General features: G+C 35.1%; 1 protein-coding gene across 2 annotated transcripts; it reads left to right on the forward strand.

Annotated features, from left to right (window-relative positions):
• Window positions 1-914: 914 nt before the first annotated feature.
• On the forward strand, window positions 915-9222 carry LOC100800879 (aspartic proteinase 36). Of its 2 annotated transcripts, none has more exons than XM_006585781.3 (10): window positions 915-1295; window positions 1364-1493; window positions 2019-2266; window positions 3171-3398; window positions 4570-4732; window positions 4835-4896; window positions 6383-6470; window positions 7186-7261; window positions 8021-8092; window positions 8618-9222. In XM_006585781.3, exons 1-10 carry the CDS (start codon window positions 1054-1056, stop codon window positions 8761-8763), a joined length of 1455 nt encoding a protein of 484 aa, XP_006585844.1. In that variant the 5' UTR covers window positions 915-1053; the 3' UTR covers window positions 8764-9222. The 2 variants fall into 2 exon arrangements, with proteins under 2 accessions (XP_006585844.1, XP_006585843.1); XM_006585780.3 differs by having other exon boundaries at window positions 940-1295; window positions 4823-4896.
• The last annotated feature ends 4925 nt before the right edge of the window (window positions 9223-14147 follow it).

The following is a 14147-nucleotide window of genomic DNA, read 5'->3' on the forward strand; positions in this document are numbered from 1 at the left end:
TTTAATTAGTATATCTTAGACCTTAAGTTGAAGACATAACTAAAAGATATTCATTTAAATTCTAAGTCATCTAGTACATGTTTGTTTGTACTCGTCAAATTTTAGTTCGGAAAGTATGAAATGAGTTTTGTCCACAAAATAATATATTATTTTGCATAGGCATAATGAAATTGTGTTCCATTATTTAAATTTGAGGAAAAATAGCTTTTGATCAGTCAAAGCGTGAAACTATACGAAGTACATAACAAACTATATAATAATTCAAATACTACTCCTTAAATCGAATATACATTTATTTCGGTTGCATAAAGCATTGTATTTTGTATGGTTAATTGGTCATCACGTGCCCCATTCTCGTGATCAATAGTCTTAAAAGTGTTCCTCAAAAAAATAAAAAAAATCTTAAAAGGGGATTTTTTTAAATAAAGAGAAACAGAAAGTGCTTGTAGTTTTCTTTTCTTTCTAGAAAGAAAAAATGGCTGTTATCCAAAATTCGAAACGAAAGGGTCTCTCACGTCACCCTCCACTGACTCATCTCCTTTTTTTTTCGAAAACGCATAGTATATTGCTATTTTTTCTTTTTTATGAGTAAATAATCATTTTAAGAAAGGATATACACAACATTTTTAAGAATAAATTTGTAAGCGCCTTATACAATTAACTATTTACTCATAATCAAATTTAATCTTAATTTTTTTCTTTTTTAATATTACAAACATAATATTACTTAAAAAAATAAATATAAAGTATAATAAATATAATAATAAATAAAATATTGATTAATAACTATAATTTATCTAAGTTAACGGTTGAATAAATTTATTTTATTTTATTTTTTAGAAATTAAAATTAAAATTTTTCTCAATTTGTGAGAGGTATAGAAGAAAATAACTATTTATTTTATTATTATTATTATTTGTATCACGCACCAATCGGATTCTCCATTCTCGTGCTGGCGCGTGGACCCCAACCTCCCAACTCCAACACCCTCTCTCTCTCTCTCTCGTCTTCACCAAACAAACAAACTCCACTCATCGCGTGAAGACGACGACGATGGAGATGCTACGCAGAAGCAGCAGAAGAATCTTCGTCTCCGCGTGTGTGTGGTTGCTTCTGTCGCTGTCACCGTCACCGCCCAGTGTTGTTAACGCCTCCCATGGCGTATTCAACGTGAAGTGCAAGTACCAGGACCGCTCCCTCTCCGCCCTCAAAGCCCACGACTACCGCCGCCAGCTCTCTCTCCTCGCCGGCGTTGACCTCCCCCTCGGCGGCTCCGGCCGCCCCGACGCCGTCGGGTAACTCCCTAACCACTAATTCATTAAATTTTTGAACCATCTTCTGAACTGATTCATTCTGTTTGTAGGCTTTATTATGCTAAAATAGGGATTGGAACTCCTCCGAAGAATTACTATTTACAAGTGGACACTGGCAGTGATATTATGTGGGTAAATTGCATTCAGTGCAAAGAGTGCCCCACCAGAAGTAGCCTTGGTGTATGCTTCTCATCCTTTTGAGTTTAGACTACCTTTACTACCTTCGTCACCTGCTCAATTTGCTTGCTTAGGTTTATTTTGTGTTTTTTTGTGTGAGCATTCGAAATTAGGATGGGTTAGAAGAACATGTTTTTAAAATCTATGCATTGTGTAGAGAGTTTTTACATTATTAATAACCGATCGGAAATCATTCTAGGGATGACTTTCAAGATAGTTTTTTGTAAAAGTCAACAAAATTACCTTACATCGGAGTTTCTGATTTGTTGAGAGTATATAAGAGTCTGTTTGGATACAGTGCTTTTGAGAGCTTCTCTACTGGAGGCTCTATATTTCCAATAGAGAAGTTCTCAAAAGTACTTCTAGCTTGTATCCAAACAGGCCCGAAATCCTTTACACTGTCAGGGTGTGTACTATGGTAGACCATGGTTTGCAAGACAATTTTCACATGGCTGAATCATGTACAGCCTCCTCATGTCGATATTGATGTATTTATTCATTTGAATTTCTTTTTCTCTTGTATCAAAGATGGACCTTACACTTTACGACATAAAGGAATCATCCTCTGGTAAATTAGTTCCCTGTGATCAAGAGTTTTGCAAAGAGATCAATGGAGGTCTGCTGACTGGTTGCACTGCTAATATTTCCTGTCCATATCTGGAGATATATGGCGATGGGAGCTCAACTGCTGGTTACTTTGTAAAGGATATCGTACTTTATGATCAAGTGTCTGGGGACCTTAAAACTGATTCGGCTAATGGAAGTATTGTATTTGGGTGAGTTTTCTTTTAGCAGTAATGCTTGCTATTATGTATTGTGTATGTCTATTACTTTGATCTGTTGCTGTTGGTGGACATTATTTTCTACAAGTCATGAACTCAGAAACCATGCATGATTGTTAATAGTAATTTAACCTGTTGCTTTAGTTGCAAACTTGCAATACCATAATTTGTCATATCTGGATATGATCTTAACATAAATTGGGTGCACTGGTGTGCAGGTATTGCTTTTAAAAAATGGTTGAGTATGCTTTTTATTTCATTAAAACGCATACAAATTTTGTCCAACTCCTCACCAAAATTATTATTGGTGCCTGAGAAAATACTTGACTTTGATATTGTTTGGGTCAGCTACCAATTTGAGTAAGATTGAGATTGAGACTGCTGATGTCAATATTGATATTGGCTTGTACTTCTTGTGGTCCTCCTTTTGTTGTGTTCCAAGCTTGAACCTTACTCAAGCTGAAAATAAATATATGTAAAAAGAATATTGAATAATTCGGCATTTGTGCAGTCAATGATGTATCAACGGGAACTATCCTGGCCAATTCCTTTGTTTTATCCTTGTTAGATATGTTAAATGCTAATAGCTTCCTTTAGCACAATTTCAGTGCTTGAATTTAAAATCTTTCAATGCTAAATTTTCAGTTTTACCAAACATGCTGTAAATAACATGGTTTAGTAAATATTGAGGCAGTGAATAAAACACCTTATCATATGGAGCACTCCTATATAAATACCTTTTTCTAATACAGCTTGATGTGATTTTGGAGGCATTTAGTTTATAATGGTTTCCTGGTGATTCTTATTGTGTATAATAATTTAATGTTGTCTATTGAATACATTGATTCATATTTATCCCTCTTTTAATATTTAAATGAGTTTTTTTGTTGTTTTGTAGGTGTGGTGCTAGACAATCTGGAGATCTAAGTTCTTCAAATGAAGAAGCACTTGATGGAATACTTGGATTTGGAAAAGCTAATTCATCAATGATTTCACAACTTGCTTCCTCTGGCAAAGTGAAAAAGATGTTTGCTCATTGCTTAAATGGAGTAAATGGAGGTGGTATATTTGCTATTGGGCATGTTGTGCAACCTAAAGTGAACATGACTCCATTATTACCAGACCAGTATGCTATTCACTTAATACACTTTAGAATGAGAGTAGTTTTTCTTATAGCGTTATTCATTATTCTTTTGAGGATAAGCTCTTTTTATTTTTTTTATCATGTTTTTGTTAGTGACTACATTATTTTTTGTGCAAATATTTTAATTTTTTATGATATAATAACACATGTAGCTTCTATTGAATTTGGGCTAACTTAACCCAAAAACTAGCTTATGAGGTGAGGATTGCCCAAGCCTCTATAAGCTCTACTCTTGCCTGTCCTTGCTAGATATTGATTAGTGATTTCTTCTTAAGTCATCAGTGACATGTCTCAGCACATCTACACTCTAAATGGAATGTAGGCCTCAACTGGTTAACGAGGTGATCATTTCAGTGGTATTAAAATTTTGGTTTAAAAGATTCTTTGAAGCTGAAGGTGTCATGTGTAAACTGTAATTGGAATGTAAAGTGAACTCATGCTAGTTGAAGCTGGCAGTAGGATTTCAGTGGTCTTAACCATAAAAAACACTTTCTTCTCCTATATTCTAAATGAAAAACAAGATATCTTTGTTAAATGTTCATGTCCTTGCCTGATGCTTCTATATGCTGGATGTTGGTCAATTTCTTTATGCACTCATATTTTTGTTTACTTTTATAAGAATTGACATCAGACTGGGGCGGAATCAACCCTGGAAGCTTGCCCAAGTCATTATAAGTAGTATCTAGGCCATATATGTAGGTAGTGTTTGGCCCAACTCTTTTTTTGGTTTTTCTTCTCCTTGAAAGGAGAGGCTGAGCCAAACACATTCGGAGAAAAACTCTTAATATTTGAGGACCATTTAATAAAAGAAAAGGGAGAAAAATAGCATTTTAAAAAAAACCTAACTAAAGTAGTTTTTTAAAATTAGCCACATATCTTTGCCTCCTCCTTTTCATCCTGAACTAGTTGATGTAGGACAATGAAACAAATCTTTTATCTTAAAAGGAGTTTTTAAGCTAAGACTACCAAACAACTTCTACTTTATTTTAAAGTTTTTATTTTTAGCTTTCATTTAAAGTAGCTTTTAAGTAAAAAATAAGCTGGGTCAAACATAGCCTTAGCTATTGGATCTTAATAATAGAATCTCTCTTCTATCCAGATAGTGGTTTACAAAAATCCATATTTTGAGAAATTTGAAATTGTGTTTTTTTAGGCCACACTACAGTGTCAATATGACTGCAGTTCAAGTTGGCCATACTTTCCTTAGTCTATCAACAGATACATCAGCACAAGGAGACAGAAAAGGGACAATAATTGACAGTGGTACAACCCTGGCCTATCTGCCTGAAGGAATTTATGAGCCGCTAGTATATAAGGTATATAAAAGTCTTAAATTTTGCAAATTTCTAAATTACTAAATTTACATTACAGTTTATTGTACAGCTGTCTGAATTGCTTTCTCTTAGATGATTTCTCAGCACCCGGATCTAAAAGTTCAGACTCTCCATGACGAGTATACATGCTTTCAATATTCTGAGAGGTATGATGCATGACATGCATACTAACTAATCCTTATACTCTGTTGCTACTTTAACTGGGGGTTTAACTGTTAACATAATCTTTTCTTTCTTGAACACACGTGAAAAGAAATATGCTTATTGTATGTATATAGTGTCTTGCTGTTGGTTGGAACAAGTGCAAGTGTTTTGCTAGCTTACTTTGGCATACAGGCTTTAGAAGAATTCTTTGTTGTCCAGTTAGTTTTGGAAGGAAGGGTGGGGCCTAAAGTGTGTGGTTTTGATAATGGTGGTTCAGGGTTGACAATGTTATTAACAGTGCTTCCATACTGTAATGGCATAGTGTTTTGAAGGTCACTTTGACTAAAATTTCTTTTGCATGGCTATTGAACATGGCACAGTTGTGCTCCCATAGCTGTGGTGTCCATGGTGTGTGGCATATGCCACATTAGAAATGGTCGGGAGGTGAGTGTTTGCCTCTTCTGTTCTAGGTAGAATTGCCCTTCAGCAATGTGTGGGAAAGTAAACCAAAAAGACTGAAAGAAAACACATCAGATGTGGTTTTAACTTTTGACAAATTCTGTTCTTCTGCTTTGATCTCCTTTGAAAATTGTCTTGTGAGAAATCTTTTTTGAACTGGGTGAAATCACCATTATGTTTATCAGACCAGCTCATCTAGTATAAACTATGTTCTTTACTCACTCATTTAATTGTTTTGTTAATATTTCTTTTAAATTAGCCACCATCCTTTGCCATGTTAGCATTGTTTAAGCTTGCTGTCATGAGATTGGCATCTCTAGTGGTTGGTGTTTGAGGTTATTTTCCTGGATCTTCAAGGATAGGACTATTCACTCTCTCTCTTTGTTGTTTCACTTGGGAAATTTTACGGTTCCCTTAATGAATGTATGCTTTGAAATTTCTTCCTTGTAATTCTGTTGCTGGTTTTACAGTACTGGTTCACAGATTGTTTTATGATTTTTATTTGATCATGTTAATGTTCTTACTTTAATCTGCAGTTGCTGGTTTATGGCTTTATGCTCTTTGTTGGTTTTCTGTCTTGCACATGTCTTGATTTCTGTTTCTTTTTTTCTTTTTATTTTTAGTGGCGTCATCTGTAGTCCTTGAGGATTTCTTATCCTGTCTCTGTATCTTCCTTTTATGTCTTAATAAATTCTTTTCGTGATAATCATAATAATGACATTGACATGTAAATTGTAATCTATATTATATGTTGAAGGAGTTGTCTAGGAAATCTTGCCATTTTGACTTTGGGTTTGACATGTGGACAAAAAATATTTGCCATTTGAAATATTATTTTGATACTTGGAAATTTTTTTTTGTGAAATTAAGTTACAATATTTTGTAGGTTTAGTTCTATGAACTTTCTTATTGAGTATGTATTGTTGGAGTGCTTCGATAACTGGACTGCTCCCTTTGCATATCCTATGCCCGTGTCAGTATTATCAGCTTCATTTAGGTGTGTAATGGCTATTTTATTTTATGTTGCAGTGTTGATGATGGATTTCCGGCTGTCACATTTTTTTTTGAAAATGGGCTCTCGTTGAAGGTTTATCCACATGATTATTTATTTCCCTCTGTAAGTATATTGCAAACCTCATTAGGTCTTTGTGTTTTGTTATTGTTATCCAAGTTTTATTTGGCTTGTTTTGGACCTATTGTCAGCCTTCTCTTGGGATCAAGTTACTTCAAGAGTAACTCTATCCTCGTCATTCATTTTCTTAAAATCTAGTGATTAAGTTCTCATCCTCACCATTAATTTTCTTAAAATGTAATGATAACGATTAGTTACTTATTAGAACCATTAGATTTCAAGAAAATAAATGGTGAGGATGGAGAGTAACTCTTAAAGTAACTTGATCCCTCCTTTCTCTCTCTCTCTCTCTCTCTCTCTTTTTCTATATATATATATAAATTGATAAATTAGACCCAACTGCATCTTGGCCTAACTGTATTCTGGGCTGAAGTAACAAAAAGTTGCTTCTGCCCAAAGTGCCTACAATGCATATTAAAAACCTTTTGTATCCCATCTGCTCCGAATTAGTTTTGAGTTGCTGAAGCTGAACGGATTCTGGGGTTGCAAATGCAGCAAACAGTATCTTTTCCTATTTTGAAACCTTATTAACCATTTTTTTTGTAATTTTAGATACTTGCAATAGTTTTAAAATGATTTTTCAAAACACTCGTTAATTAATGTGCACTACTGCTGAGCAAGTTTTTTATATGTCGATGGTTTTTATAATCATAATCTTTATACACCATACTATAAATAAAATACTAATGTGCATCTGCAGGGAGATTTCTGGTGTATTGGTTGGCAAAATAGTGGGACACAATCAAGAGATAGCAAAAATATGACTTTATTGGGAGGTATTCTCTTCAAATCCTTTTCTGTACTGATAGATATTTGCCGCCAATTTGCTGAATGCTGCTTCCAGCTTTAGAACCAGACTGCCATAGCCATTATTATAAGAGGAAATAAAGGGTTATTTTTTAATGGCATTTTGAGATAAAAGATATTTTTGAACCTGTTTACATCTGAGTTCTGAAATAAACAAGACAAATACATTATATCGTGGAATTCGTTTGTATAGGATCTTGTGAGTATCTTAACTGCAAGAAATTGGGTTGTGTTCTGTATTTTTTTTATACAAGTTCCTAAATCAAAAGATAGTAGAAGTTTGCTTTCAATGACTACATCCTAAATCTTCTTTCTAAAACAAAAGAGGATTTAGCTGAGAAGGACCTTTTTCTGTTTTTTCTTTTTTCCTTTACATTTTCTCTGGTCAAAGATGTGATGACTAGTTGATAGGGGGCTCAAAGGTGTGAATGTAGGTTCTGACAACCTTTTGCAATTTGCTGGTGATACTATCTTGTTTCTGGAGGAGGATAGTGAAAGTTTTGTAGCATATTATTAGTCTTGAGATTTTTTATGGAGATATGTATTATTCTAAAGTAGCCCCATACTTGTTTTGGAAGAAATTTACAAGCTAAATATTCTAATAAATGTATTATTTTACTGGTGGAAGAATTTTCCTTATCTTTTTCCAATAACAATTTTGGATCACTAGAAAGTTTTCTTTCCATGACCTTACTCTGCAGCTTCATCTGTATTTTTACTTGTTGCAGATTTAGTGCTTTCAAATAAACTTGTCTTCTATGACCTTGAAAATCAGGCTATTGGATGGGCTGAGTACAACTGTAAGTATCATTTCTTAGTTCTTTATAACCTTCGGCATTTTAAATATTTTAAATCACATAAATGAAGAATATAAAATATTTGTAGATTTTTGTGAAAACATCTATAATAGAACACGTAAATTTAGTATTTTTTTCTCATTTGTCTCAACTCTCCCTTTTTTGTGAAAATTGAAAATGAAAAATAATAAACATTTTTCTCAAACCAAGTTGACCCTTAATTCCGATAAAGGAATAGTTCCGTGTAGTTTATCGATCCAGTTTAAAATTTTAAAGTATCTGCATGCTCTTCGTGCATGTGTTTGATGTAAAAGTGTCGCCCTTATTTCCTTTTGTCCACTTCTTGTTTCATTTCAGATTTCTTACTTATGTTTAATTGATGAATTAAAGATAATATATGATTGGCGTGTTATATAAAGGTTGGGGTAGAACTGTCAAAGAAATTATAAGAAATCAAATTCAAATGACTTGCATTATTTCCTTTTTCATAATTTCTCATTTATTAATATTTTCTATGCTGTATCTCAGGTTCTTCAAGCATTAAGGTGAGGGATGAGCGAACTGGAACAGTCCATTTAGTTGGTTCCCACTACATTTCTTTTGCTTGCGTTTTTAACATCAACTGGGTGGTGATTTTGTCTCTACTTGCTCTACTTCATAAATTGATTTATTGAAATGGAGCAACAGATACATATACCAAAGTCAAAATTATGGTCAAAGAAAGAAGATAAAAAATGCTATGTGAGAAATTGACTTTTTAGGAACTTCCATGATTTCTAAATGTAATCAAGGGAAAACTAGGACACTGACCATTGGGAACCTTCGCCGTGGGTAAAATTTTTCTTCTCAATTACCAAGGTGAATATGTAAATTGCAAAATCTTACCACCAACTGTATATGTTATTAGACTTTGATTTTTTACTTAGCTTGGGTCTGAATGCCAAATGTATAATTAACATGATACAAGTCATGTTTGGAATTCAAGGCAGTGTTGCAAATATTTAACATTAGGTATTGTAGAGCATTTCTGTGCTGGCTGGCTCCCTTTGTTTGACCTATTTTAGCCAGTGTTATAATATTCCTTACAACAAATTCTTATATAACATTTTTAACAATTCATTTTTTTTTCTTTATCTCTTTCGAATGCATTACCTATGTTATTTCAATTTTGTCTCCCTTTTCTTCTTATTTGTCAAAGAAATTATATTAAATTGATGTGCAACTATAATTATATAAATGATTTTTTTAACTTATTACTCCCTCCGGTCTTGTATATTGGTCATTTTCAACCGAATCATCAAGACTAAGGAACGGAAGTTAAGCCATTAAATATGTCTAAAAATAAAACAAGTTTTTAATTATACCCTAACATAATTACACATCCAACTAATTTCACTAATAACTAATTAAATGTTTACCCTAAATTATCATCTCACATTCTCTCTCTTCCATGTCATTATTAATATTCACCCATTACTCTATTATTCCCATCAATGTTCAAACTCTAGTGAGTTGTTCAGTGTCTGAGTCTTCAACAACCAATGCTAACAAATCCTCATGGCTTACAATGGGTTCCTTGCCTTTCTCCATGGAGAGAAAAACGTTCCAGTTTCAATTGAGAAAGAAAACAAAAGGCATAGATAATCTGAGAGACAGAAAGAGAATGAAGTATTTGAAGATGTACTCATATTTTCATTAATTGCATGGAGTGAGAAGAGTGGGTGGACGGTGCATGGAAAATAGACTTTCTTAATAATGAAGTGTTGAGAATAGTATAAAGAATAGAATTGGAAAATCATTATTAATAGGTTAGTTGATGACTTATAAATAGGACCAAGTGTTCCTTCTAGAATGTGATCAATATATAGGATAGGAGGGAGTAGTTATTACTATATTTACATGCTACTTAATAATACATGTATAAAGAAAAATGCTGTATTTTTAATTATTTTAAAGGAGAATGTTATATATCGTCAGAGATTATGAGCTTACAACCATTCCTCGACTTCAAATTTCGGAAGCTGTAAGCCAATCGTTTTGAAGGCCTCTTAATATGCACTAGTAGTAAGGTAGTCGCTAACCAGAGTTGTTCGAGAAGCTTATTCAAGATATGACACTTTTTAATGAGAAGATGTCAAAGACAGGGCATTGCACCTCCCTCTAATCTCCATGATACGACGTTTACTCTCTTTATATGAAACACTTAAAGTTTAGGGGACTCTTCCATTCTAAAATCAAAATCAAGCCAAATTCCAACACCATTGTCTTCTCCAATTAGTTTCAAAATTTGGAGGTTGGTTAGTTGTCCTAGTGTGTCCATGGAAGGGTAGACATGTCTTTGTCCTAGTTTCAAGGCTATCTTGGTAAGATTTGATGGATGTTGTAGACTTCTCATTATTTTTAGGCTATGAAGATTGCTTAGGGCATCTCTAGCGAAAGTTTCTTATATGGATTTCTTAATCATCTTTTTGTGGTTCCCATAACACTTTTTGTGGTCCCTGCAATGCCACGTCACTCATAAGAAATTTATACAGAATTTCACTCCAATGCAAGAAATAGCAAGAAATCACAAGAAATCTAAACATTTAAATTATTTTATTATAAGAATAACTAATTTATTTTTTCAGTTTTTATGTATACAAATAATAAATATAAATAAATGAAGAAAATATTAAATATAAATTCAAAATAAAAAAATTACATAACATTAAAATAAATGACTTTTCACTCTTCTTTTTTCTCCAAAACCTTCCCCTCCCATCCACTCCTTCGAGTTCCAATGCACCACCACCAACAACAATCACCACTTTGGCCCATCTCTCCTTCCAATCCCACCCCAATTTCACACCATCTTCCAAAACGCACTTCACCATAACCCTCTCCTCCTCAGGGCTTGAAAAAAAACAACACTCTCCTCTTCTCCACCCTCCAGCTCAAGGCTAGAAAAAAAGAAAAGGCCCAATGACGAGCCTGCCACGCTCGACGACTCCGACGAATCCATTTTGCTCAAGCCCCAGCACCACCAGCAGCTCCACAACCACAACAACAAGGCCAAACACATGTGGGTCCTCCTCCTCGATTTGTTCGTCTACGCTATCCTCTTTGTCATCTGGTTGTGGGTCTATAGCGGCTTCACATTTTTTTGGTTTTGTTTTTGTCCCTTCTTCTTTCTCTGGAGGTAGGGATTTGCTTCATGTTGTTTTTATTTTATTTTGTTTTATCCACACTTGATAACTATGAAAGTTGGTACTATTTAATTTGCGCAATTTTTTTTTGTGAAATTTCATCTTTGCGTTTGTTGGAACTGTTCATCTTCTTCCTTTTTGTTGTTCTTGTGGTTGGGGGGTACAAATTCTATAAAATAATAGTTTTTTATTGGTAAGAAACAGTTCCTTATATAAGGAATCCACTGTCCGCGAAAGAAACCGAATTTGCCACGTCACTTTGCTCCAATGTCAAAGAACTCAAAAGAAACCGTTCCTTAGCATAAGAAACCAACGAAGCACCTCCGGTTGGAGATGCTCTTAGGTGCTCTAGATTTGATAATCAATTATTGTCTTGAATATTAAAACGAGCGCCCAATGGTAGTATTCATAGATGATATTTTGGTATACTCCAAGACTAGAGAGGAACATGAAGAACATTTGAGGATTGTGTTGCATACCCTTAGGGACAAATAACTTTATGCTAAGTTGTCCAAGTGTGAGTTTTGGTTAAAGAAAGTTAGTTTCCTAGGGCATGTGATATCTCAAGGGGGTATAGCTGTAGATCCATCTAAGCTAGAAGATGTTTTGGAGTGGGAGAGTCCTAAGTCTATTTTTCATATTAAGAGTTTTCTAGGCTTAGCAGGATACTACCGGAGATTCATAGAAGGTTTCTCCAAGTTGGCTCTACCTTTGACTAAACTGACTCGTAAGGGTCAAGCTTTTGTGTGGGATACCTAATGTGAGCATAGTTTCCAAACCCTTAAGGAAAGATTGATGACCGCTCCAGTGCTAGTTTTGCTTAACCCGAGAGAACCATTTGAGGTGTATTGTGATGCATCAAAGATGGGTTTAGGGGGGAGTGTTGATGCAAAATGGCCAAATAGTGGCCTATGCTTCTAGACAGCTTAAGACTCATGAGAGGAATTATCCTACCCATGATCTAGAGTTGGTTGTTGTATTTTTTGCCCTTAAGATGTGGAGGCATTATCTGTTTGGCTCTAAGTTCGAGGTGTTTAGTGATCATAAGAGCCTTAAATACTTGTTTAGTCAGAAGGAGCTGAACATGAGACAAAGGAGATGGTTAGAGTTTCTCAAGGATTATGATTTTGAGCTTAGCTACCATCCCAGTAAAGCCAATGTAGTGGCTGATGCCTTGAGTAGGAAATCTCTACATATGTCTGCCTTGATGGTTAGAGAGATGGATCTCCTGGAACAGTTTAGAGACCTTAGTCTTGCATGTGAGTTTACTCCTAATAGTATGAGATTAAGAACTTTGAGGATTACTAGTGAGTTACTAGGAGATATCAAGGAGGGCCAGAAGATCGATCATTTTCTAAGGACTCAGTTAGAGGCTATAAAGTCAGGAAGGGACAATAGTTTCAATGTTGGATTAGATGGAGTTTTGAGACTTCAAGATAGGATTTGTGTTCCCAATGTGCCTGAACTTAGGAGATGATCTTAGAGGAAGGACATAGGAGTAATTTGAGCATCCATCTTGGTGCTACCAAGATGTATCAGGATTTGAAGGTGATGTTTTGGTGGCCCAACATGAAGAGAGAGGTTAGTGAGTTTGTCTATGCGTGCCTAGTCTGTCAGAAGGCTAAGATAGAACATCAGAGACCTTCAGGGAAGTTACAACCTTTAGAGATACCCCAGTGGAAGTGGGACAATATTTCTATGGATTTTGTGGTAGGACTACCTAGGACCCCTAGAGGTTTAGATTCTATCTGGGTTATTGTTGATAGACTGACTAAGTCTGCTCACTTCATTCCCATTAATATCAGATTTTCCTTGGAGAAGTTGACCTCCCTGTATATAAGTGAGATTGTCAGATTACATGGTGTGCCATCTAGCATAGTATCTGATAGAGATCCTAGGTTTACCTCTAGATTTTGGGAGAGCTTGAACAGAGCGTTGGGGACCAAGCTTAGACTAAGTTCAGCCTACCATCCTCAGACTGATGGCCAAACTGAACGGGCCATTCAGTCATTGGAGGACCTTTTGAGGGCGTGTGTCTTAGAGCAGAAAGGAAGCTGGGAGAGTTTTCTTCCATTGATAGAGTTCGCTTATAACAACAGTTTTCACTCTACGATTGGCATGGCTTCCTATGAAGCTTTGTATGGTAGAAGGTGTAGGACACCCCTATGTTGGCTAGAATCCGGAGAAGTCCTTACCTTAGGACCTGAAGTGGTACAACAAACCACCGAGAAAGTCAAGTTAATCCAAGAAAGGATGAGGACTGCTTAGAGTAGGCAAAAAAGTTATCATGATAAGAGGAGGAAAGATCTGGAATTCGAGGTTGATGATCATGTATTCTTGAGAGTCACTCTGTGGACTGGGGTTGGTCGAGTGTTGAAATCCCAAAGACTCACACCTCGCTTTATCGGTCCTTTCCAAATTCTTAAAAGAGTTGGCCCTGTGGCATACCAAATTGCATTACCCCCGTCTCTTTCTAATCTTCACAATGTCTTTCATGTGTCTCAACTCCGTAAGTATATCCGTGATCCATCCCATGTGATAGAAATTGGATGATGTACAAGTGAAGGAGAATTTGACATATGAAACATTGCCTTTGAGGATCGAGGATAGGCGAACAAAACACCTAAGAGGGAAAGAGATTCCGTTGGTCAAGGTGATCTAGGGAGGTGCATCAGGAGAAGATGCCACGTGGGAACTAGAGAGTCAAATGCGAGAAGCTCATCCATCCTTGTTTGAGTAAGGTAAATTTTGAGGACGAAATTTTTAAAAAGGTAGGAGAGTTGTAACACCCTGATATATATATCTATATATTATTAGTAATTATGTTTGATGTTTGATTATATTTGTTGTGTTATTTTATCTGTAATTATTTT

Source organism: Glycine max, chromosome 8 (genome assembly GCF_000004515.6).
Source record: "Glycine max cultivar Williams 82 chromosome 8, Glycine_max_v4.0, whole genome shotgun sequence".
Classification (NCBI taxonomy): Eukaryota; Viridiplantae; Streptophyta; class Magnoliopsida; order Fabales; family Fabaceae; genus Glycine; species Glycine max.